We start from the raw sequence: 26,882 nt of genomic DNA, 5'->3' as shown, positions 1-26,882 counted from the left end.
AAGATGCCCAACGTCACCTGGCCCACAGGCACTTTCGTGGAGACTGTCAAGGAGTGGCAGAAGCAGTGGTTCTACATCACAGAGCCACACGGCGCCACTTGGGCGGCGGCTCCCGAGTTTAAGGCCGGAGCTCCAATGCGGCTCACCTCCTGGATGGAGAAGGGCCCCAACTGGTCTGCGTCAGACGAGCTAATAGCACTGCAAACGCGCATTCAGAGCATGGTGGATAGAAACATCAAACTCGTCGACGTGATCCAGGTAATGCTGGTTCGCCGGATTCTCCCTTGCCAACGCCAAAGCTTCCTTTATGGGAATTCGATCCGGAGAAGCACCAGACCCTGGGAGGGCTCTTCGGAACTACTCACGAAGATGCCTGGAAGTTGCTCTTTAAGGGCAACGAAAAGCCACCGGTCATAGATTCGGACCATGGGCACGATCACACCCATCCCGCCAATGAGGTAAGTTCTTTAAGGCGTACCTTCTACTTATTTGTTCAAGGAGGATACCTAACATTTGCTATATTTTTTATTTCTTTCAGGCGTGGAGGGAGAGAGCGGAGCAGATCCATAGTTCTGCTCCGCTGCTCGAAGAGCCAGTCATCCCACTCCTGGCGAAGATGCTGGTTCCGGCGCCCTATAGGCCGCCGGAAAAGAAGGCCAAGAAGAAGGCCAAGGGGGGCCAAAGGTGGCCCCTGTCGCAAGGGTGCTTCGGACGTGACATCCGAAGATGAAGTGACCCTTTCCTCCACCGCCAAGGATGGCGAGGAGGAGGAGGAGGAGGAGGAGAACAACCCTCCCCCCGATGAGGGAAAGAAGAAGAGGGCGGCCTCCACGAACCTGGAGGCGGAGACGTCCAAGAAAGGGAAAGGCTCCCTTGCGGATAACTCCGCATGGGACGTCGACAGCAGTCCGGAGTGACACCCCCGCACTAAGCCTCGGGCTGCATCGTAAGTGCTAGGACTTATACATGCCCATAAATGTAGCCTTTCCTCTTCGTTGTACTAACATGATTAGTTATGCTATTGCAGTCCGGCCCATGACAGCTCCCAGCGATCCTCGTCACAAGGTTCGTTGGATTCAAAGGCGATGGCCAGCGAGTCGCCGCCGACCGCTCACTCCCCCAAGGCCAAGGATGACGCAGAGGTGCTGTCCCAAAGGACTTTCCCAGGCCGGGGAGAGGCTCAGGAGGCACTAGGAGGCGAAGCCTCTGTTGCCGGACACCAAGGGGAGCCGATCCCCGTGGATACTGGCGATGAGGGTCGTATTCAGATTGGCCCTCAGCCGGATTCGATTCCAGAGACCGATACAGCTCCGGAATCCGGCGCGCAACCTCCTTCAAAAGAAGGGGGTATGCCTATTCCGCCGGTGACCCCTGTCCAACCAGGGGCACCGGATAATCTGCTGGAAGCGCTGCGAGGCGCTTCCATTGTGGATGAGCACCGTGTTCTTATGGGCACGGTAATTGAAAGGGTTCAGTCCACCAAGAGTGGACTAACCGAAGCCTGCAGCAGCCTGCTGACAGGTTTTGAGGTAAGCGACGCGGAAAGAGAAAAATCCCAATATAGACAGTAGCCCCTGAGACACTTTCCGGTGTTCGGAAAGAAAAAGCCGGACAGAGGATCAATCCCTTATTGCAGGAAACTAACTAAATTTGTCTAAAATGAATACGTAGGCGTCGCTGTTGGCCGCAGCCTCGCATACTGCTGAAGTCTCCAGACTGAAGCAGAGACTGGAGTAGGCCGAGGAGGAGCTCGGCTAGGTGAGGAGGCAGCTCCAAGAAAAACAAGGTATGTAATAACCTATTATATGTTTGAAAAAGGTAAAATGATATGCATTGACTGAAGTGTCATGATATGTATAGAAGCGACGACCGAGGTCGAGGCCCTGAGAAAGGCCCTGGCAGAAGCCGAGGGGAAGGCTGTCAAGGAGCAGGCCGCCCGTAAGAAGCTCAAGGCCCGGGTCAAGGAGGTCCGACAGGAGCTCCAAGACGCAGTGAGGAAGTGCGGGAGCTTGGAGCGCGATGTGTCGGCTCAAGAGACCGAACTCGCCAAGGCTCATCAGAGTGCGAAGACGGCCCGAAGTGAGGCCCAGGGTGCCCTCCAGGAGATCCAGGAGGCCAGGAAGATCGCGGCGGGTAAGGCATTCAGTATGAAAAGCAAATTTGTAAGGAGGAAGTATCTTTTACTAACCCGGATTCGGAGTTCTCCAGGGGCTTTTGCTGATCTGCCACGTAGTGTGTCCAACGCCGTGGAGTTCTTCCGAGCCGAAGAAGGGAACTCCACGGAGAAGCTATTCTGGTCGCAATATCTTGCGCCAGAACATCCGGTGCCCTTCAGCGATCCGCTAAAGCAGCTGGTCGAGCTACACAGGGTGGCCGAACTAACCATGAAGGATTTAATAATCCGGCTGTGGCCAGCCGAAGCTATACCCAGCAGTTACTTCGGCTTTGTGAAGCGGCTGGTGGGTGCCTGTCCTCGGCTGGATGCCGTCAAGCGGTCCGTCTGCATCAAGGGCGCGCGCCTGGCCTTCTCCTATGTCAAGGTGTGGTGGGCGAAGATGGACGCCGCCAAGCTAGCGACCGAAGGGCCGCCCGAGGGCAAGGAGCACCGCACACCCGAGCAATATTTTGGAGACATCCTGGAGGGGTCCCGCATTGTTGCGGAGCAGTGTGCGAAAGACGTGATCTTTGAATGAATACATTCGTATTTTGTCTCGCCCTGTTTATGAAACAAAGACAATTTATGTAATATAATGCTTTGTGTTAGATTTTTACCTCTTGTGCGGCCGTTTTTATTAAATCTGAGAGTTGGCCAGTCGTCGGCTTCAGCCCCCATGTAGGTAATACGGGGGTGTTCAGGATGAAATCTAAACACTCTTGATCCAATTATTTGGTCCTTGAAGGAGGTGTTCAGCGCAACGAACAAGGCAATCGGACTATAATGCTTTATCACCCTCACTTAGCCATAGGAGTTCGACGATAAAAATTTAGGCGCAGCCCCTAGTATTCGGAAGTATGAACTGGGGAGATTCTGTAAACACCTGATCGGATAAGAACCGATTCATCGTGTAATGCGGAAAAAACCTCTAACAATTTGAGACCTCCGAAGAGCCGACTGTCTCTCGCCGTATCATGACAGTCAGTTTTCGGCTTTCTCTACTGAGGTGCTCATCCGGATGAACCAGGGCACAATCACAGTAGTTCTCCCTTTACTACCCTAGCCGATATAGCGGAACATAAGGTAGTAAGCACAGGAGCCGGGCAACCCAACTATTGACCAAAGACATGATTCAGAGCCAATGCATATAGTGCTAAATCCGGGGTGCCGAACTATATTGTAAAAAGTGTTTGGACTTTATTGTCGTATTGCAGGGCGCTATAAAGCCCCTGGCCAATGTGAAGCATACCAGGGTGTATGAGTGCTATCTAATAAGGTTGTTAACAGAAAGAAAAGGAAAACAGAAAAGGAGCAAAGGTAATGAGCTGGGGCCGCAGAATTTGGGCCGCAAACTGTTTTCATTGCAATTTTATTAATACGTCAAAGCGCATTGCTACAAATAGTGCGATAAGCAACGGGCAATTTGACATGCCACGACCAAGGGAGAGCTGCGTGTGGGTCCTGAAAACAGGTAGAGTGATTGTTAGAGAAGGCACCTAGGAATTCCCCTGTACGCTTGTGCTTCTTGCCAGCCTGGTGTGTTTATCCTTTGACGGGACCGGTGATCAAGCCCTCAGGAAAAGCCTGTGGAAAAGAGACCTAAAAAGAGGAAGATAAACGGTGAAAGTATATGTGTCCAGGAGCGATCGAGCCGTACTATGGATCACAAGGTAGGTATGCCTCCATCTATGGCCATGGTATTTTGAGTGCGTAGTTATGTACGCGCGGTACGAATGCCACCACTTGATCGGGGCTGAGACGGAGGCCGGATTGCTAGTCGAGCTCCTGACGAGCTGAACTGTCCTGCCGCAGGGTAGTTCAGACCCTCTTAACGGTGTTCGTGGGCTTGGCAGCCGAATTAAGGTTCTGCTTGAGAAGGCCGCTCTGTACTTCTACTGCTAAGGCAGCTGTGTGCTCTTCTGTGCGGAGGGAGCGTTCCGTATTTCCATTGATCGTTATGACGCCGTGTGGGCCGGGCATCTTGAGCTTGAGATAAGCATAGTGTGGTACTGCATTGAATCGAGCGAATGCGGTTCGTCCAAGCAGCGCGTGATAGCCGCTGCAAAAGGGGACGATGTCGAAGACTAACTCCTCGCTTCGGAAATTGTCCGGAGATCCGAAGACAACCTCTAGCGTGATTGAGCCCGTACAACGGGCCTCTACACCTGGTATGACTCCTTTGAAGGTAGTCTTTGTGGTCTTGATCCGTGATGGATTAATGCCCATTTTTCGCACTGTATCCTAATAGAGCAGATTGAGGATGCTACCTCCGTCCATAAGGACGCGCGTCAGGTGAAATCCATCAATGATTGGGTCGAGGACTAGTGTGGCTGAACTGCCATGAACGATACTAGTCGGATGATCCCGGCGATCGAAGGTGATCGGGAATGATGACCATGGATTGAATTTTGGGGCGACTAGCTCTATCGCGTAGACGTCCCTTAGTGCGCGCTTGCGCTCCCTTTTGGGGATGTGTGTAGCATATATCATGTTCACTGTTTTGACTTGAGGGGGAAACTTCTTCTGTCCCCCTGTGTTCGATTGCTGGGGCTCCTCGTCATCGTCCTCACTTTGCGATCCCTTTTCCCTGTTCTCGGCGTTTAATTTGCCGGCCTGTTTAAAAACCCAACAATCTCTGTTGGTATGATTGGCTGGTTTGTCTGGGGTGCCATGTATCTGGCACGGGCGATCGAGTATGCGGTCTAGGCTGGATGGTCCCTGATTGTTTCTTTTGTACGGCTTCTTACGCTAGCCGGACTTGGAGCCGCTGAATCCGGCGTTGACTGTAGTGTCATCGGTATTATCGCCATTGCTTCGGCTTTTGTGTCTGTTGCGTCGGAGCTTGCCGTTGCTGTTTTTGACCTCGGAGGGTCCTGCCTCGCTGGCTGTGTTTTTACTGCGAGCCAGCCAACTATCCTCACCCGCGCAAAAGCGGGTCATGAGTGCCATGAGGGCTGCCATGGATTTTGGCTTTTCTTGGCCGAGGTGGCGGGCGAGCCATTCGTCGCGGATGCTATGTTTAAAGGCCGCTAGGGCTTCGGCATCCGGACAGTCGATGATCTGGTTCTTTTTAGTTAGGAACCTAGTCCAGAACTTCCTGGCTGACTCCCCAGGCTGTTGAACTATGTGGCTCAAGTCATCGGCGTCCGGTGGCCGGACATATGTACCTTGGAAGTTGTTGAGGAAGGCCTCTTCCAAGTCCTCCCAGCTGCCAATAGAATTTTCAGGCAGGCTGTTTAACCAGTGCTGAGCTGGTCCTTTAAGCTTTAGTGGGAGGTATTTGATGGCATGAAGGTCATCCCCGCGGGCCATGTGGATGTGGAGAATAAAATCCTCGATTCATACCGCGGGATCGGTTGTTCCATCATATGATTCGATTATTACGGGTTTGAACCCTTCTGGGAATTCATGGTCCATTACTTTGTCAGTGAAGCAAAGAGGGTGTGCGGCACCTCTATATCGGGCCGCATCGCGACGTAGCTCCGATGGAGTCCGTCTACGATTTTCGGCCCGGGTATGACTAGGTTTGTCACGTCCGAATAGATAGCCGTCCTCGCGTGTCAAGGCACGTCCTCGCGATTCGTAGATCGATCTTGTATGTCCTGCTCTACTGTCCAGGTCTTGACGAAGGTCATATGTATGGCCTCGAGCTGTCTTATCCCTGCCTTTACGGCAAGGTGGGATAGTCTGGTTTTCGGCTCGAGTTGCCATTTTATCCCGACCGCGCGGTGGCCGATCAACCGCATTGTGTGATGCTGGTGCGGGCTCTGGCGCCTCGTCATCGAACTGAGGTATCAATTTGCGCTTCGGGTAACTTTTGGCTGGGCGTTTAAGGCCGTATTCCTCAGCTGCCAGGACATCGGTCCATCTGTCGTTGAGCAGGTCTTGATCAGCTTGAAGCTGCTGCTGCTTCTTTTTCAGGCTCCTCGCAGTGGCTATTAGCTGAAGCTTAAAGCGCTCCTGCTCGAGAGGTTCCTCAGGGACGATGAAGTCTTTGTTGCCGAGGCTCACCTCCTCCTTGGAGGGCAGATGATAACTGCCGTCCTCCGAGTCTTCTTCTATGGCCTGTTCGTCAGGGCTGACTTGCCCATCTTCCCGATTGTCTTGTTCGCAGTTTGTTCATCGGGTTCCTTTGTGTCTTCGGCGCCATCCGGAGTGTTGTCGTCTCCTGTGCCGATGTTGCTGTCTCTGGTGCGGCGCGATTTAGAGCGGCGCCGCTGACGCCAGCGCTTAGGTTGTGTCTTAGGGGGTCACTCTTCTCTGGGTCTTCCTTGTCGTCGCCGCTATTATCTTTTGGTGTATCCACCATGTATACGTCATATGAGGAAGTGGCCGTCCATCGTCCCGTGAACGGCGGGTTTTGGGCCTCCTCCTCTCCGGCATCGTCCTCCATACCGTCGATGTCTTCGGAGTCATAGTCGAGCGTGTCGGTTAGGTCTTCGACAGTGGCTATGAAGTGGGCGGTGGGTGGGAAACGAGATTCTCCATCATCAGCCTCCATTTGAAAGCGGATACAATTCGGCTGTGAGTCCTCCGCCAAGGACAGGTTCTTTAATGAGTTTAGCACATCGCCGAAGGGCGAGTGTTGGAAGATGTCTGCGGCGCTGAACTCAAAGATCGATAAACGATCAAGTTCGGCGTCCGCGGGCTCACATGGTTCGAAACTTATAACCAGAGACAAGTCCGAAGTTCCGGTGACACAGATATCGTGTGAGGTTAAGTCCATGTGCGGCTCCAACGTCGGGGAATATGTGGCCTCCGTGGTGGGGTTGAGCCTCCCGTCCTTGGATGGCACAGTCTGCTCCGGATCTAAGGCCAGAGCGGTTACAGGAGTTGTCTCCTGGATGCGATCCAATGACAGATTTAGGTCATGTTCATCGGGGTGACCAAGAGTGGTTGCCGCGGTCTCGAATCCGGCGAAGATCAAATCTCCACGGATGTCCGCAACATAGTTCAAGCTCCCAAATCTGACCTGGTGGCCAGGGGCGTAGCTATCAATCTGCTCCAGATGGCCAAGCGAGTTGGCCCGCAGTGCAAAGCCGCCGAACACGAAGATCTGTCCAGGGAGGAAGGTCTCGCCTTGGACAGCATCGTCGCTGATGATTGAAGGGGCCATCAAACCTTTAAGGGACGGCACAGTGGAACTCTCAATGAAAGCACCAATGTCGGTGTCAAAACCGGTGGATCTCGGGTAGTGGGTCCCGAACTGTGCGTCTAAGGTCGATGGTAACAGGAGACGGGGGACACAATGTTTACCCAGGTTCGGGCCCTCTCTATGGAGGTAATACCCTACTTCCTGCTTGATTGATCTTGATGAATATGAGTATTACAAGAGTTGATCTACCACGAGATCGTTATGGCTAAAACCCTAGAAGTCTAGCCTGTATGACTATGGTAATGTATATCTCCCTCCTCCGGACTAAGTCCTCCGGTTTATATAAACACCGGGAGGATCTAGGGTTACACAGGGTCGGTTACAAAGAAGGGAATCTACATGTTTGATCGCCAAGCTTGCCTTCCACGCCAAGGAGAGTCCCATCCGGACACGGGTGCAGTCTTTGGTCTTCGTATCTTCACAACCCATCAATCCAGCCCATGGCCAACTGGTCGGACGCCCGAGGACCCCTTAGTCCAGGACTCCCTCACTCGTACTGGGGTGGGTGGCTAGAACCAAGTGTATTGCGGGTCAAATCCCACAAAACCTTAACAAAACTACCAGGGCTTGCATCTGGAGTTCGTAGGTAGGTTCCGGGGTGAGACATGGAAGGATGAATGGAGAAGAGCGATGCTCAAGTGTGGTGGTGGCTGGTGTGGTGTATGGATACGGCCCCTTATAAGGTGCCTGGGTCAGGAAACATGATGTTGCACTAGTACGACTTGTGCATCAGATCCGACATAGGGTTGTCCAAGTCAAATTCTCGGACACCACTACTCAAAAGGAGTGTGACGTATTACTATGTGTGTCGGCAGTCACGTCTAGCATTTACTCTGTCGCCATACGCCAACCCCTTACGCTAGATTACACATAGTACCATTTAAAACAATGGCACGCGGGTAACTTACAAGCTCACTATGCCATGCGATTGCTACCTTGAAAATACAAGACAACAGGACTACTAAGATTTAACAACACTCCTCCACCTCGTTGACATCTAGTCGGGCGTGTCTTGCAGATGTTGAAGCTTCTCCGTGAGCTTCAGTGTCGGAGTTGTTTGGGGTGGGATGTGGAGCTATTGTGTTGGGATAGCGATGATGCCCCTCATGGGGTCTCGTGGTCACAATCCAGTTGGAGTAGGTCTCCAAGAGACGACGGAGTTTCCCCTGGGGAGGCGAAGGCATTGCCAGGGTAGATGACAGGGGCAGACCTTGGGGGCTCAACTGGCCTCCCAAGCAGCATTATCGGGGTGTCGGTGTCGGTTGCAGCTTCACTTCTCACCGGTGTCAGGATAGCAAGCGTTCCGCGGGTCACAATCAGATCATTGGTGACCTGATCGAATAGTGTTTCTTGAGCTCTCACGTAGCGCACCAGATGCACTAGAGAAGGATCCGACTCATGGTCTCCGTTGGCGACCTGGGTCGGGCTACTATAGCCTTCACGACTAGGGTAGTAGAAGAAAGGGCGGTTGTTAACCCTTGGCGACAAATGCCGAAGATGAACTATACCCTCTCGGGCTGCAAGTTGGATGGCTTGGGGCTCGTCGGAGGTCGTCCTTCTGGTGAACCGGTAGGGATGCTCTTATGTGGTGCCCTGAAAGGATCGAGAAGAGGTGTCTAGAGGGGGGTGAATAGACTCTTAGCAAAGAAAAGTGGCAGTTTTTAATTTCTTCAAGTTAAGTTGGAGTTTTAGCACAAGTTTAAACATTCATCAAGCAAGCATGACAAGAGTATATGAGCAGCGGAAAGTAAAGCATGCAATTTGCAAGAATGTAAAGGGATGGGATTGGAGTGTGCAAACGCAATTGGAGACACAGAGATTTTTGGCGTGGTTCCGATAGGTGGTGCTATCGTACATCCACGTTGATGGAGACTTCAACCCACGAAGGGTAACGGTTGCGCGAGTCCACGGAGGGCTCCACCCACGAAGGGTCCATGAAGAAGAAACCTTGTCTATCCCACCATGGCCATCGCCCACGAAGGACTTGCCTCACTAGGGTAGATCTTCACAAAGTAGGCGATCTCCTTGCCCGTACAAACTCCTTGGTTCAACTCCACAATCTTGACGGAGGCTCCCAAGTGACACCTAACCAATCTAGGAGACACCACTCTCCAAAAGGTAATAGATGGTGTGCTGATGATGAACTCCTTGCTCTTGTGCTTCAAATGATAGTCTCCCCAACACTCAACTCTCTCTCACAGATTTGGATTTTGTGGAAAGATGATTTGAGTGGAAAGCAACTTGGGGAAGGCTAGAGATCAAGATTTATCTGGTTGGAATGGAATATCTTGACCTCAACACATGAGTAGGTGGTTCTCTCTCAGAAAATGTATGTTGTAAGTGTAGGCATGTTCTGATGGCTCTCCTCACGAATGAAGAGTGGGTGGAGGGGTATATATAGCCTCCACACAAAATCTAACCGTTACACACAATTCACCAAACTCGGTGGGACCGAATCAGAAAACTCGGTCGGACCGATTTAGTTCATAATGTGACTGTTAGGCATTTCGGTGGGACCGGTATGATCAACTCGGTGGGGCCGATGTTCTAGGGTTAGGGTAAAACCTCATCTCGGTTTGACCGATTACACAAACTCGGTAGGACCGATTTTGGCGATAAGCTAACCAGAGAGTTGGTCAAGCAAACTCGGTGAGACTGATCACAAAACTCGGTAAGACCGAATTTATTACAATAGGAACCAGAGAGTTTGCAAGCCCATCTCGGTGACACCGGGATCCCATCGGTGAGACCGAATTGATTAGGGTTTTTGGCAGTGGCTATGTCAAATGAACTCGGTGGCGCCGGATAGATCAAATCGGTGGGGCCGAGTTTGACTTTTAGTTTGGGACATATGTAGATATGAGAAAGTGGTTGAGGGCTTTGGAGCATATCACTAAGCACTTTGAGCAAGCAAGCCATTAAGCAACACCTCATCCCCTTTTAATAGTATTGGCTTTCCTAAGGACTCAATGTGATCTTGCATCACTAAAATGAAAATGCAGAGTCTTGAGCCTTAGAGCTTGAGCCAATCCTTTGTCCTTAGCATCTTGCAAGGGTTCCACATCCTCTTGTCCACGCCACTCCATCTGTTGAACTTATCTGAAATATACTAGATAAAAACATTAGTCCAACAAGAGATATGTTGACATTAATTACCAAAATCACCCAGGGAGCACTTGTGCTTTCAATCTCCCCCTTTTTGGTAATTGATGACAACATACATCAAAGCCTTAGATAAAGATATAAGGAATAGCAAGTAAAGCTTTGGAAAGACATGTAGCATGCGTAGGCTCCCCCTACATGTATGCAATCATGTAAATATAGAATGTAAGGGCATGTGAATGCATAAGCATGACAGAGCAAGCAGTGAGTTACATGTATCTTGGCTATATGCATCAGAGCAAATGATGTGAATATGGGAATTGTACCTTCATGTTCATGAGTCCTTCTTGCAAACAATATGTACATTAGCAAGAGATCTTCATGCACATGAGTGTGATGCATATACTTACCTCATGGTCTTGAGCTGGCTTAGGAAGAGATGAACCTGAGTAAACAAGGTTAGATAACACAGATACATCTACTAGACAAAGCAAACAAAAGAGCCACAAGAGTACCAAGATTGGGATGACATGTAGAGAATGAGTACCAGGTACTCCTATTGGATATAGACATGTCCCCAAGGGTAAAGATGTGCAATGAATTCAAATATTTCCTTCCCTAGAAGTCTTTCTCCCCCTGAATCTTATATTGGATAATGGGAGAAAATAGGGAAACAAAATCAGAGCAAAACAGATCAGAGCACAGAACATAACATAAACTAACATGTCTTTCCCCTCTTAAAGACATGTGTCTTCTCTCCTCTTGAACACCAAGCATCTGGGGCCTTTGATGCGATTACCTCTCTCCCCCTTTCGATGTGATTAAGCTTTGATGTGAGCTCTCTCTCCCCCTTTGACATCAATTTCCAAGAAGGGATCTTCTGGAGTGTGAGTCAAAATAGGTTTGGTCATTGAGTCACATAACAGAGCAGCATGTAGAATGTGATGCAGGTAGAGGACAATAATCATTGAGCGGAGCTGGAAAAAATATGCAGGAACAAGTGGCAAATTGTCTTCTGTGCAGTGAAATCGGTGACACCGAGTTGTATTCTTCGGTTGCACCGAAATGGTTCGGTTTGACCGAAAGTGACAGACTGGTGTGACCGAGTTCAACACACAGAGAATGTTTGTCACCTCAGCTCACTAGGCAGATAAGATCTCACAAAGATTTGCAAGGAATTAACTGAAGGATTTGCAATGAATTTGATGTAGGAAATGCAGAACAAAACAGAGAAAAGAAAAGAAAATATAGATGAAGTTTTTTTTGAAAAAGAAGGCAAACAAATATGCAAGGAACAAATGCAAGAACTTAGAGAAACACTAGATAACTTCATCTAGAATTGGGCGGCGACAAAGTCACCTATGTTAGAGTATATTGACTGAGGAGTCAAGTGAGAACACTTGATCGTAAGTCATACTCATCGTTTAAGATCAAAATGGGGTTACCATTTTTCGTTTAAGCATTTTGATGTATTCACATCTTGTTGAGCTGCTTTGACCCATAACTTGGGGTAAAGCTTCTCTAAGATGGAATATCATACCTGGGGTGGTGGTGTTGAACTTGGTCATGTAGTTGAACTTGCGTGGGATGCTCAAGGTTGATGTAGCGCATCAAGGATTTGGAGCACCCCTTGGATTTGAGTTCATCTACCTACATGGGTTAGTCTTGCAAGGAAGAGCACTTGTGTATCCAAAATGACAATCATGATTTGATACCAAATGAAATTTGATTAGTCAAAGGATATGTTGAAGGGTTTCATGCTTTCTTGTTTTCAACCACCTTGGTGTAGAGACTTGGTGATGTAGAGGTTGCTCAAGATGTGAGTGAGTTGAAATCCCATGGATTTATATTCATCCAAGTACCTACAATGGTTAGCATGCAAGGGTACAAATATATCCAAGACACATGATCATCATCATAAGAGAGAAGTCAAGGATTAGTCATAGGCTCATGCCTTGCATGTATCCACATGGAGTTCCTACTCCAAGTATGAAGCATCAATGATGTTCAATTCACCTCTCAAACGGCAAAATACTTTCTCATCAAGCGGTTTGGTGAATATATCCGCCAATTGCTTATCGGTACGAACATGCTTAAGATCAATATCACCTTTAGTAACATGATCTCGAATGAAATGATGACGAACTTCAATATGCTTAGTTCGAGAATGTTGCACGGGATTGTGAGCGATATTAATAGCACTTTCATTGTCACAAAGCAATGGAACATGTTTCACATTTATCCCATAATCCTTAAGAGTTTGGGTCATCCAAAGTAATTGAGCACAACATGAACCGACAGCAATGTATTCCGCTTCGACGGTGGATAAGGATACCGAGTTTTGTTTCTTGGAGGACCAAGACACAAGAGATCTACCAAGAAATTGATAAGTACCTGAAGTGGACTTTCTATCAACCTTGTCACCCACATAGTCTGATCGGAGTAGCCAACAAGATCAAAGGAAGACCTCAGGCTCGCCACTGTGCAGGCTATCGGATAGGATGAGCTTGACGGTGGATAAGAAAAGATATGGACGGTGTGGAAACCTAGGGATAGTGACCAGGCTAAGATAGGATTAGTCAGTGGTCAGCCTGGCTCTGATACCAAGGTTGTAGTGGCCGGATTTCCGGACATAAATTCCCAGCAAACGACCCTTATGTCACCACCAGCCCCAGGATTACTGTTGCTGGTGGATATTTCCTTGATACAGAATTCCAAGCAATTACAAGGATTTGAGTACAAGACCTTATAGGTCCATTGGGTGCAACAATGATTTCCAGTGGCAGATGATGGAAGCGACTCATGGATCTCCAAGATTGATGGAACTCCATTCCCACAGGAACAGCTGACCCCTATCTCGCATGGCTGCTATTTCCGAATCCTAGGTTGCGGGGGTGTCTTCGTAGTGCTCCTCTCTGAATCATGATCTAGCCAAGACAATAGCCAGGGACAAGCCAGTGAGTACGTTTGAATGTACTCGCAAACATCAAGAACAAAAGATATACCGGATGCATATGCTCATGATGAATTAAATTATATGCATGTGCTGACTGAGTATTAAAGCATGGCATGACAAATATTCATACAGAAAATAAGTCATGTTATTAGTAAATCAAAGAAATGAAACGGAACGTTGGGCGTTGGACTGCCCGAAGAGTTCCAAGAGAAATGCCAAACGTGTGTCTAAAAGAGAATCGGGCGAGACAGGACTGCCCGAGAACTCAAGCGACGCCACGAGAGGTCTTGAAAAGAAATGCCAAACGGGTGTCTAAAAGCGACGCCTCGAGAGGTCTTGAAAATAAATGCCATGGTCGGGTGTCTGAAGCGACGCGTCATAAAGGGCTTATAAGAAATTAACATGAGTATCCAGGTGGACTAGCCATCCCAAGTGATACTCAGGAAAGAAAACAAAACGAGTATCCCGAGTAGTCTAGCCATCCCAAGAGATACTCAAGATTTCACATAAAGAGGAAAAGGTTAGTCCATAATAATACTCAGGTCAACAACAATATACATCATAGCACTAGTACTGACAATGAACATCCTACGAATGGATCATGATCAATTTAATTATTTCCTTTGGAGATTGGCACTAAGACCGACACTTGACCAACCCAGACTGTAGTCCTTAACCATGGACATGGCTATTCGAATATATATAACTCTGCAGAGGGTGTACTCTTTACCCACAAGTAAAGGATTTCTTTAGCCAACACCGAGACGCTGACTAATTCCGATTACGGTCTTTGGGATGAAAACACACCTGACCAGCACACACCAGATTAACTTTCTGGATGCCAAGAATCACCCAAAGCACCGTTCAAGAGAAACTCTAAGGCGGGGAGACCATCGTCTCGAGTAGCATGGGATCACTATTAACACGCGCGGATTACAACGGGTGCCCCCCTCTCGGCCCAGCAGGATACACCCATGCCCCATGGCCCGATGACTGGCATTGCAGTCGGTACCTGGAAACCCTCATCGTGGCCTCTCTATACAGTGTGTGCAGGGAAAAGGGTTAACAACTTACTGAACCGTACCTTGCCTGTGGCGGGGGACAAGTGGTAGCACGAAACCAGTATGTGGGTTAGCGGAACAAGACTCGATCTACGGTCAACTCAGGAGGTTTAAGTTTTTCCTACAGTGGTTAGCACAACATAATTCCTTGGCAGTACCCAACAGGGTCACTACCTGGTATGTCCCAACATACCCTCACTGATCATTCTCGTCACCACGAGATTTCAGTCTCACGGTCACTTTTCTCGTGACTGATTCTTCCTGCAAATTAGCCCGGACCAACACAGGCACATATGGCACATGAAAACAACCGTACTTACTTATACTTCATGTTTAAGTGAAGGATAAACACCATCAAGGGGGATCATGCATGTATGACTAGTACCATGAAAATTCTATATGAATTTAACATAGTCATAACTCAATTCTACATGCAAGCAAACAACTATGCATTCACCATATCATGTGTTCAAGATGCTTGCCTTGAGCATGCAAAAAGATCGGGTGCACTCCAAAAACTTTGAGAAATATATCTCCCCTCCATTTCCTATTTTCAAAATATTTTAATTACCACATAAATCCAAAACAGTGCTAAAAAGTTAGTTGGAAATTTTTGAAATAAATACTAAAATAACTAGATGAAATTTGAGAACTAACAGAAAAAAAATCAAGTCATTTGGAGTTCATATGATTTTCCTATGGATTTACTAAGCTGGAATAATCAAGGAAATGGACTATTTACTAGATCCAGCAAAAACCAGGCCTAGGAAAAATGTTCGCCCTATTTGATAAAATAGAGAATGAATTTACAGGTACGTAGAAGTTTGAACAATCAAATTTGGATGAGAAATGACTGCTGTAGAATTATTTGAGATCTGCTGGAAAAGAAAAAGAGAAGGGCAGAAGTGCGCACTGGGCGAGACTTAGCCGTCTGGCACAACTGGGCCGAGCCCAGCCGTTCGGCCGCGCGGGAGGGCTGATGACGTCGAAGGTGTATTGCCCGGAATACGCTTTCCCAGTGGGAAAGCAATTCCGACGGAACCCGACTCCACTTACGGACACGCCGGCGTGGCTTCGGTCGCTGACAGTGGTCCCTAGGGCCCCACCAGTCAGGTTTGACTGGTCAGCCACCCGCGTCTTCTCCTCTGGCCGAACAGAGGTGGCGCTCCGGCAAGGCTTGCCGGCGAACGGTGGCACCGTTCAGGAAGAGGAGGCCATCGTCTTGCTCAGGGAGTCACGGTGGTCAGTCCGATGTGCTGCATGGCCCGTGAAGGACACAGGGTCGCCGGCGGCGAGCTTTGCAGCGGCCGGCGGCCGTCGGGCAGAGGTGGGCTCTTGCCTCCGGCGGCTCCCAAGCCAAATTGGAAGGGGGAGTGGATCAGCGGGGGGTCCAGGAGGCTAGTGGTGAAGAGAGTGGAGAGGGGGAGGCCCTAGTGGCGTCGAAATCGACCGGAAGTTGGTGGCGGGTGCCCTGGCCGGAGTCGAGGAAGATGACCTCGTCCGGTCGCTTGGGTGCTTGAGGGGGGATCAGAGAGGGGGAGGGGAGTGTGGTGAGTATCGTAGAGAGCCCTGGGGTGAGCTTTTATAGGGCGAGGGGGTCGGCTACGCGGTGTCCACAGGATAAGCACGGCGGTGGCGATCATTACGGCGGCAGGTGAGGCCATCGGCAGGGTGGTCGGTGAGGACGGTGGCAGCCCGCAGTTACTCCTGGGAGGAGCTGGGCTGCTCGGGACGCGCCACGCAGGTTGGGCAGAGACGTGGCCAAGTGGGACTCATCGGGCGGCGGTCCTGGTCGTCGTAGATGGCGGTGGACGGCGCTAGGGGCAAGCGAGGGTGTCGGCGAGCTTCCAGGTGGTCGAGCCGATCTAGAGAAGGATCAGGATGAGAGGGGGAGGCAGCAGAGCGGCGGCAGCAGCTCGGTGCCGACGCGTGCCAAACGCGTGCTCTGGACACGCTTCAGACGTGCACGTACCTTGCTCGACAAAATGCTTCAGTGGTCTAGGAGCCTCTGATGCCAGTGCAAATTAACAGTACTATGAGCCTAGTTGTGAGAGAGCTAATGGACATGCTGGTTTTGCCAAATGATAGAGGACTTTGCCAAATCCTATCATGAGCTGAAGGTGTTCGATAGAATGCTAGGGCAAGCTAGAGGACTTTGATGGATTTGAAACTTGGCAGGGTGGGGTCTCTTTAGATGATAGAGGTGATGGAGGAGTTAGTTTGGCAAAATGAGAAACTTGCTAGTGCAAGTTTTACCAGAATTCAGTTCTAGACAGAAACTTCAGAGGCATGTTTGGTGGACTAAAAAGATTCCAATGGAGTTGATCTTCTGGAGTTAAGGTTTTGGTTGGAAGGACTACAAGATGGAAAAGTTTCAGAATCATTGGAGCTAGGAAAAAGAGGGTTGTAGTTATAACTCAAGAATGGGGCAGAAATGAAAAGAGGATGTTTCACTCAAAATTTTCAAAGGACATAGTTAGGTTTTTTCTCAAAAGTGACATACAGGCATCACCTGACCTCTCATAATTTTTGTGGGATTTTAAAACAATTGTTTAAAATCTTTGTAGTGCAACAGAAGCATTTCAAGAATTGGAAATGCTAGTAAAAGAATTATTTGTGGAAAATTTTATTATGAAAATGTTTCCTACTGTTGTTTATGATATAAATGAAATTATTTACAAAACAACCAAGGACCACAACATTCTACAAAATAATCTTCTATGGAGGGAATAATTTTGTAAAACATAAAACGGAAAAGGCTGTGAAATTAACGAATAGCTCAAAAAATTTATTTCTGACCAACTTTTACTTAATGAAAATATGAATAAATTTTTGGGGTGTTACAGCAGCTGTTGGACAAGGGCAAGGCGGCGGACTCATTCACGCTGTCGCGCGCTCCCTCGCCGACGGGCCCTTCACAAGTGTTGCTTCTTCCGCAGGCGCAGGCACAGCACCAAGCGCCGCTGCTTCTCCAACCATCGCTGATCCGACTGGCGGACCTGTCGTCGATCCCAGGCCATGTGACGGACGCGTCCTTCCCTCGGGTGGGGGAGCCACTACAAGCTCCTGGTGGCGACGGCCACGGGCCCATTGGCCACGGCAGGACAACAACTCACCGGGGGATGTCACTGAGGGAGCACACCCCGCGGGCGCCTCCGGTCATGGGTACGCACAATTCTCAGTTTCCGCCCGGGGAGAGTTCATGTTTTGGGGACCGAAACTACCACCGATTCCACCACCACCTCGATTTGATTTTCCGTTGTTCGACGGGGATGGTTCCAGAGCTTGGCGTTTGAAATGTGAGGCCTACTTTGGAGTGTGTACTCTTAGTCCAGATACATGGGTGAGCTGCGCCGCGATGTATTTCATCGACGGGGCACTAGCGTGGTTGCAATCCACTAAGGCTCACTTGATTTACACTGATTGGAACACCTTTGTTTAGGCCGTCTGTGTTCAATTCGGGCGAGAGGAATTTCAATCCCTCCTGCGCCAGTTTAATAGGCTTCGACAGAATGATTCAGTGACAGAGTATGCTGAAAAATTTACTCATCTCATGCACAATCTCATGGCACATCATGAGTCATGGGAGCCATCATACTTTATTACTCATTTCATTAATGGGTTGCAGAAGGAAATTAGAGCAGCTGTAGTTTTGCATCGACCAAAATCTCTCGATACTGCCGTCGATCTTGCTTGTTTACAGTAAGAGGTGATGGAAACGATGCACCGGGAGGACAAGCGCGAAGAGCGACACTATTCCGTGCCCACTGTGACGCGCGTAGTGCCACGAACGGTGTTGCCTCTACCACCACCTCCACCAATGGCTCCACCCAAGCAGGCGGCCTCCTCCGAAGCGTGCAGTACGGACCGCCGCGCCATGGAGGCGGCACACACGCCACCACCAAAAACAGGATGGCGGCGCTGCGAGCGTATCGATGCGCCCATGGTCCCCGGGTAGAGAAGAGGCGCACGGCGAGGACATCTCTAGCGAGCAAGATGCATACTGTTGTGTTATTTCCAAGGAGGCAGTGGAGGGTGCAGAATCTCCTACCACCATGCGCCTCCATGGCTGGGTTCAGGATCATGAAGTTATCATGCTGGTGGACTCGGGCTCCACCCATAGCTTCATATGTGAGGCCCTGGTAGACCACTTGCAGGGAGTGCAAGCCTCCAAGAGCTCGTTGACCGTGCGGGTGGCGAATGGGGGGTGTGATGCGCAGTGATCGTGAGCTGCCAGACTGCCAGTGGCGCACTCAGGGCATCACCTTCACCACCACCCTCAAGGTGCTTCCCCTGGGCAGTTATGATGTCATTCTCGGGATCGATTGGTTGGCGCAGCATAGTCCGATGAAGGTGCACTGGAGGGAGAAGACCATGAGTTTTGATCATGCTAGAGAACACATTCACTTGCAAGGTGCGCGGGCAGATACAACACAATGTCAGCAGCTCTCCAGTCAGGAATTGCACACACTGTTGCAGCGTGCCGGAGTGGCGCAGGTGGTACACCTTTGTGCTATGGTGGACGAAGAGATCAAGGCCACAGAACTGCCAGTTCCTTCCGCAATTACAGATCTCTTGCAAGGCGCAGGTTGCCACCGCAGCGCGCGTTCGACCACACCATACCCCTGCTGCCTGGGGCAAGACCAGTCAACGTCCGACCGTATCAGTACAGCCCGGCACAAAAGGACGAAGTTGAAAGACAAGTGGCTGACATGCTAGCTCACGGCATTATAGTGCCCAGCACCAGCCCGTTCGTGTCACCGGTTTTACTAGTACAAAAGAAGGATCTTACTTGGCGCTTTTGCGTGGACTACCGGCACCTCAATGCTGTGACGATGAAGAATCGATTTCCGCTACCCGTCATCGACGAACTGCTGGATGAATTGGCGGGTGCCAATCTCTTCACTAGCCTGGACCTGTGAGCTGGGTACCATCAAATCCGCATGAGGACGGTGGATGAGCACAAAATGGCCTTCAAAACTCACCATGGTCACTTCGAGTTCTGGATGCTATCATATGGACTCACTGGTGGCCCGGCTACCTTTCAAGGGGGGATGAACATCGTGTTGGTACCGCTGAATCGCAAGGGAGTGCTAGTTTTTATCGATGACATCCTGGTTTATAGCGCCGAGATGAAGCAACACATCAAGCTCCTGCGACAAGTGTTTCAGTTACTCGACGAGCACCGGCTGAAGATCAAGCTGAGCAAGTGCTCGTTCGCAAGGCCCAGCCTCACCTATCTAGGGCACGAGATCAGTGGAGATGGAGTTCGCACAGACGAAAAAAATGTGGCGGCAGTTCAGAAATGGCCGACCCTAGTGAATGTCAATGAGGTGCGAGGGTTCCTCGGCTTAGCAGGATATTATCGTAAGTTTGTTAAGAATTTTGGCATAATCAATCGGCCACTAACGGACCTGGTCAAGAAAAACACGGTCTTCCGTTGTACTGAGCTCGAAGCTGCAGCATTCCAGGAGCTCAAAACGGCGCTAGTCACGGCGCCGGTTTTAGCCCTCCCTGATTTCACGAGGCAGTTCGAGCTAGAAACGGATGCCTCAGATTGAGGCATTGGAGCGGTGCTACGCCAGGGCAAACACCCAGTGGCGTTTCTTAGCAAATCACTGGGACCCAAGAACCATGCCTTGTCCACCTATGAGAAGGAGGGTTTGGCCATTCTGCTGGCAGTGGAGCACTGGCGCACGTACCTTCAGAATGATGAGTTCATCGTCTACACGGACCAGCGTAGCTTGGTACACTTGGAAGATCAACGATTGGCCACACCTTGGCAGTAGAAGATTATGGCGAAGCTGCTCAGTTTGAGATACAGAATCGTATACAAACGAGGAGAGGACAACCGTGTGGCTGACGCGCTGTCCCGACGCCCCGGACCACCACAAGGAGACTTGGCCGTGGTCACGGTGGCAGTACCTAGCTGGCTGGAGGTGGTGCAACAAGGCTACAACACTGATGCAGCGGCCCAGAAACTGCTGGTTCGGCTTGCTACAGAGCCAAACGGCCACGACGGGTTTCAGCTACATAACGGCATCATCAAGCAAAACGGGCGTGTCTGGCTGGGGCACAACGTGCTGCTACAGAAGCAAGTCCTAGCAGCCCTCCACTCCGGGGCCATTGGCGGTCATTCAGGATTCAACGCCACATACCTCTGCATCCGTCGGCTATTCACTTGGCCGAGTATGAAGCAGCATGTGAAGCTATTTGTTGAGGAGTGCCAAGTGTGCAAACAGGCGAAGCCGGAGCGTGTCCGCTACCCAGGATTGTTGGAGCCACTGCCCGTGCCCAAACAGGCATGGGAGCTCGTTACCATGGACTTTGTTGAAGGGCTGCCACAATCCTCTCGCTACAACATTATCCTGGTGGTCGTGGACAAGTTTTCACGGTACGCACACTTCATTCCTTTGGTCCACCCATTCACGGCGTTTCAAGTCGCTCAGGCCTTCGTGAACAACATCTACAAGCTCCATGGTCTGCCGGAGGCCATCGTCTCGGATCGAGACCCTATCTTCACAAGCACCACGTGGAAGGAGATGTTCAGACTAACTCACACAAAGCTGCGCATGAGCACGGCACGACACCCGCAGACCGATGGGCAGTCTGAGCGGGTGAACCAGTGCCTCGAGACGTACCTAAGGTGCTTTGTGCATGCGTGCCCGTCCAAGTGGTCCTCGTGGCTGGCACTAGCAGAGTTCTGGTACAACACTTCCCCTCATTCAGCATTGGGGATCTCTCCATTTGAAGCTTTGTATGGTCATGCTCCACGGCATTTCGGCATCATGGACCCGGTGGCATGCGCTGCTCCGGACCTGCACGATTGGCTACAAGATCGTGCCCAGATGGAGGCTTTGCTCCGACAACACCTGCTCCGCGCTCAGCAACAAATGAAGGAGTCTACTGACAAGCATCGGTCTGCAAGAACCTTCAACGTGGATGACTGGGTGTTCCTCAAGATTTAGCCATACATCCAGCGCTCTCTGGCGACAAGAGCTAACCAGAAGCTTTCTTTCAGATATTTTGGCCCCTTTCAGGTAATCCAGCATGTTGGTCAAGTGGCGTACAAGCTCAAACTTCCCGAGACGTGCACCATCCATCCCGTCATCCACGTCTCACAACTGCGGCGGGCTCTACCACCAACGGAGCAAGCCCTCGACGACTTACCCGTCGATGATGTGCCAAGTCCGGCACCGGTGGAGATCCTCGCCAATCGACAGCAACAACGCAACGTGCAGCGTGACCACGGTTCAGCAGGTGCTGGTCCGGTGGACGGACCAACCGGCGTCGCTGGCTACATAGGAAGACCGCGACGAGCTACAACAGTACTACCCCAACGCTCCAGCTTGAGGACAAGATGTTTCTCAAGAAGGGGGGACTGTTACGGCCCAACCCAGTACGACTACGGACCCATCGGCGAGCAGTCCCAGTAACCAGCCGAGAGGGTGAGAAGGCCCAGCGAGCGCTACCCAGCCCACAAGTGGGTGGCTAGTTCACGGAGATAAAAATACCTATTTCTTTCACCTCCGAGCTAGTAGACGACGAAGGAAGAATCAAATCAAAAATCTGCAGCGCCCGGACGGACAGATGACCGATGATAAAGATGAGATGGAAGCTTTGACAACCTCATTCTACAAAGAGCTATACACCTCTGAAGGAGTGCAGGACATGGATCATGTGCTCAATACTGTTCCAGTAAAGGTGACTGCAGCTATGAATGAATCCTTGAATGCCCCGTATACTCAGGAAGAAGTCAAGCTAGCTTTGTTCCAGATGTTCCCCATTAAGGCGCTGGGTCCCGACGGATTTCCAGCACATTTTTTCCAGCGACACTGGGACGTGTGCGGAGACGAGGTAACTAGAGTGGTTCTGAGGATTGTGGAGGGCTCTGAGTCGGCGGAGTGCATAAATAACACCATCCTAGTTCTTATACCTAAGGTAAAAAAATCCCACACTTTTGTCGCAATTTCGCCCAATCAGTTTGTGCAATGTGTTATACAAAATAGCTTCGAAGGTGATTTCTAACCGCCTTAAGGTAGTATTACCGGATATAGTCTCGGAGGAGCAGTCTGCTTTTGTGCCTGGGAGGCTCATTACTGATAACATCATTACAGCATATGAATGCCTGCATTTCATGAAGCGCAACAAGGCAAAGAAGCATCAATCATGTGCCTTGAAACTTGATATGACGAAAGCTTACGACAGAGTTGAATGGCCCTACTTGCGGGCAATTATGCTGAAGCTGGGTTTCACTACCAGGTGGGTGGATATTGTCATGAATCTGGTGAGCTCAGTTAATTTTTCAGTTTTGTTCAATGGGAAGAAACTAGAAGAATTTAAACCATCTCGTGGAATCCGACAAGGGGACCCGTTGTCTCCATACTTGTTCTTGTTAGCAGCAGAGGGCCTTTCGTGCCTCCTACAATCAAAAAGTGAGTCATCAAACTTGAGTGGGATTCAAGTGGCAGCCACGGCGCCACCGGTAAACCACTTGCTATTTGCAGATGACAGCCTGCTGTTTTTCAAGGCGAATGGTATGGGTGCGATGGAGGTGAACCAAGTTTTGGATATATATTGTCAAGCTTCTGGCCAGCGGATTAATTATGCAAAATCATCCATCTTCTTCAGCAAAGGAGTTCCAGAAAATATTCGTAATGAAATAAATGGCGTCTTGCATGTACCAAATGAGACATTGAACGAAAAATATTTGGGTATGCCTTCTGACATCGGTTCCTCAAAGAACGGTGCTTTCAAATATTTGAAGGACAGATTGTGGAGTAGGATTCAAGGATGGATAGAGAAGTCCTTGTCCACGGCTGGAAAAGAGGTTCTCGTTAAGGCGGTTGCTCAGGCAGTGCCAGTATACTCTATGTCTTGTTTCAAATTACCAAGAGGGCTGTGTGAACATTTGAATATGCTCATAAGGAAATTTTGGTGGGGGAGTAAAGAAGGTCATCGTAAGCCGCATTGGGTTTCTTGGAAGGACATGACTCAACCAAAAGGCATGGGGGGTTTGGGTTTCAAAGACTTTGAGCTCTTTAATCTGGCTATGCTGGCTAGACAAGCGTGGCGCTTGCTTCAAAACCCAGACTCACTAAGTGCTCGCATCCTCAGGAGCGTTTACCATCCAGGTTCAACTATTCTTGAAGCCAGCCTCGGATCCCACCCGAGTCAGATTTGGCGAGCCATAATAGAAGGAAGAGATATTCTCCAGCAAGGGCTAATAAAGAGAATCGGTAATGGGCAGAATACAAGTATTTGGACTGAAAACTGGTTACCTAGGGATGAGATGCTACGTCCATATGGCTGTATGACAGAGAACCTGCCTCAGTTTGTGTCAGTAATCATAGACCCAACTACAGCGACATGGAACATACAGAGGGTCCGAGAGGCTTTCCTCCCCATGGATGTGAAAGTCATTACTAGTATACCACTGTGCACTCGTAATATAACTGACTTATGGAGCTGGCACTTTGAGAAAAATGGACAATTTTCTGTCAGATCGGCATACAACATGCTTGTATCAACAAGGAATCGCCGTGAGGCTTGGTTAAACGGCAATGCTAGCTCGTCTACCAACACGGCCGAGCAGAACGAGTGGAAAACTCTATGGAAAACGCAAGTGCCCGGAAAAATTAGAATGTTCTTATGGAGACTTTCAAAACACTCGTTGCCAACCGAGGATGTCCGTACTCACCGACATATGTCAAACTTTGTGGCATGCGGCCTTTGTGGGGCACCGGACTCATGGCGCCATTCACTCCTGGAGTGTACTACCTCCAGATGCACTTGGGCGTTGGTAGAGGAGGAAATAGGGCATTTGCTGGTGCGCAATAGCGAGCCGAAAGCCAAACAGTGGCTTTTCACACAAATGGAGGCATTATCACATGCTCATTTCGTCAAGCTAGCCGTCACTTTGTGGGCTATTTGGTCGGCAAGGAGGAAGTCCATCCACGAGGGGATTTTCCAAAGTCCCCAATCAATTTTCTCATTCACCACCAGATTCATTGGAGAGCTCGAGAGCATTAAAGAAGGCAAACCGGCTGGGATATCAAGGACGGGACGGGGGGGGGGAACTTGCAGCGTAGAACTCGCCCGAGAGCTCCTCCGGCAAACCATGCTAAGCTTCATGTGGACGCGGCCGTGAGACCAGGGCGAGGTGGTTCGGCAGCAGTGGTATGCAGGGATGCCGAAGGAAACTACCTGGGCAGCACAGCCCTGGTGGTGCAAGGAGTGGATGACCCAATGATTTTGGAGGCGATAGCATGCAGGGAGGCACTTTGTGCAGCTGAGGATCTTTTGTTGCAGAGTTTTGTGGTCGCGTCAGACGCAAAACAGGTGGTGAGAGATATTGCTGAAGGTTCCCACGACAAACATGGCGCAATTGTCCACGAGATCAAAGCCCGTTCTACTGCTTTTTCCTGTAGTTTTATTTTTGAAAGTCGATATAGCAACGTAGAAGCTCACCGCCTAGCTAGATACGCTCTTAATCTAGCACCTGGGCGTCATGTGTAGTTTGGCCAACCACATGATGTAAGCATTATCCCACTTTCTGTGGAATTCGATCAATAAAGAACTGGCTTTCCCCTCAAAAAAAACTTATTCAGCGAGGAGAGACTAGAAGAAACCGGCAGAAACGAGACGACTCCTGACGGCGGCGGCTATCCCTCTCTGATTCCCCTTTCTTTCTGGCTTAGATCCCCAGCTACCTTCCTAAAATTCGTGTAATCCGAGACTCTCTGTACCCAAATCGAACTGAGAGCGTAACAACCTCCTTACCCGCGGACCTCCATGGCGATGTCCTTGTCGCTCGCCCCGCACCCGACCACCACCACCACCATGTCGCCCCGGAACGGCTCCGGCAGCCTGTACGGGTGGCTGTGCATCTGCCTCCCCCTCCACGCCTCCATGCCCTGGATGCTTGGCAGCCTCGGCTGCGAGTAGTGGCCGTTGGCGACGACGACGGCGTCGAAGACCTCCTCTCCTCCTCCTCCGTACCCTCGTGTACGGACCTCACCGCCCACTGCCGCGTCGGTGCCACCGCCATGGCGACGCGCAGGACACGCGTGTTGAGCCGGACAGCCTCCATGAGCCCGAACGCGTCGCAGAAGTCCTTGAGGTAGAGCTGCACCTCGCGGTGGCCCGGGCAGCGGCGGCCGTCGCGGCCATCCTTGGGCGCGAAGTGGAAGTCGGTGAAGCCCATGTTCTCCCGGGCGCTGATGACGCGGAGGGACGCGTACAAGCTGCCGTGCACCTTCACCGGCCCCGCGGCGTCGAGAGGGTCGTCGGCGCCGTCGCCCCTCGGGTCGTACAGCCACTGCCCGCCCACGTCGGCGTTCTGCTCCAGCACCGTCACGTCGTGGCCCTCCCGGCGCAGCTCGCGGGCTGAGGCGAGCCCGGCCATCCCGGCTCCGATCACGCATACCTTCTTGCGTTCCAATGGCATGCTCTCGCCACAGACCATGTCGATTCTCGGGAAGTCGCGCGGTGGATTGCTCGAGCTTGGCTCGGATCACGCATGCAGACCTTCTTCCGTTGCATTGGCTCTTTTATTATGCGCATTATCTGTCAGATCAGACACTCCGCCCATGACGATAAACAGTAGTAGAAAGTTTAGGTGGTTGCGTGAGTCGATGGGATGTCACCCATTTTTCTGTATCACCAGCAGACCAAGAAAGGGGGCGTACTGTGCTCATTGTTACAGTACAAACCAAAGTGCAATAATTGAGATCTTTCAAACAACTTACTTTTAGATCTTTCAGAAAAGTGCAATGATTGACGTGCGCTGCTCGTGGTAGCCAAAATTGCATAGTGCACGTACCTAATGGAACTGCTTACATTTTCTCCATCCATTTCCCTCAGATTTTAACCGAATTTGCTAATATGCATGTGCCTGAAACATTTTCGCATGTCAGTCAATTTTCTGCCTCGCCGGAGGCAGAAGGTGAGGGCGGCGTGAGGAGCACAGTGACGTGAGTCGATTCCGACGAGGCCGAGCCAGGACCTTGCCGAAAACGGGGAAAACGCTTGGAGCAATAGCGAGCTACGACGTCTGAGGTAGAGGCGAGGAAGCAGATTGACTCGTGCGGGTGTGGAGGCTGTCGGCGTCGGAACATGAGGGCAGAGGGTTTACAGTGTGAAGCGGTGAGTCGGTGGGGGCGGGCGGATGGGGCGAGCGGGTCGAAGGTTATGCAAGGGCTAGATAGGATCAGGGGCGGAGACGGGGGGGGGAGGCCCCCCCCCCCCCCCCCCCCCCCCCCACCAATGCGTAGCGTGCTAATCTCCGTAGCTGTTAATTAATCACTTCATTAAGCCCAATCCTAATTCTATTTTATACTGTACATACAAAGGCCCACTAATTCAGCCCATGTTCAGGCCATTGAGGCCACCGTGGCGTTACAAAAATCTAAGACGCTCGCTAGGGTCTGGACCTTCACCGCTTCACGCAAA

The 26,882-nt window shown here is 50.4% G+C and overlaps 1 protein-coding gene across 1 annotated transcript; it reads right to left on the bottom strand.

Moving 5' to 3' along the window:
- Window positions 1-12,664: 12,664 nt before the first annotated feature.
- LOC123144088 (flavin-containing monooxygenase FMO GS-OX-like 8) lies at window positions 12,665-26,377 on the bottom strand. Its single transcript, XM_044563104.1, has 2 exons — window positions 25,212-26,377; window positions 12,665-13,339 (listed from the first exon to the last, which is right to left on the bottom strand). Exons 1-2 carry the CDS (start codon window positions 25,894-25,896, stop codon window positions 13,281-13,283), a joined length of 744 nt encoding a protein of 247 aa, XP_044419039.1. The 5' UTR covers window positions 25,897-26,377; the 3' UTR covers window positions 12,665-13,280.
- Window positions 26,378-26,882: the final 505 nt, after the last annotated feature.

This window comes from Triticum aestivum, chromosome 6D, assembly GCF_018294505.1.
Source record: "Triticum aestivum cultivar Chinese Spring chromosome 6D, IWGSC CS RefSeq v2.1, whole genome shotgun sequence".
NCBI classification, from domain to species: domain Eukaryota; kingdom Viridiplantae; phylum Streptophyta; class Magnoliopsida; order Poales; family Poaceae; genus Triticum; species Triticum aestivum.
This window is presented reverse-complemented; position numbering and strand designations above follow the sequence as displayed.

What these genes read in the sequence shown, in the direction of transcription:
- LOC123144088 (XM_044563104.1), bottom strand. Translation starts at nt 25,896, where the DNA reads ATGGTCTGTGGCGAGAGCATGCCATTGGAACGCAAGAAGGTATGCGTG. An exon ending in ATCGCCATGGAGGTCCGCGG is followed by an intron (nt 13,340 to 25,211) that starts GTAAGGAGGTTG and finishes TGTCTTGGCTAG; the next exon opens with ATCATGATTCAGAGAGGAGC.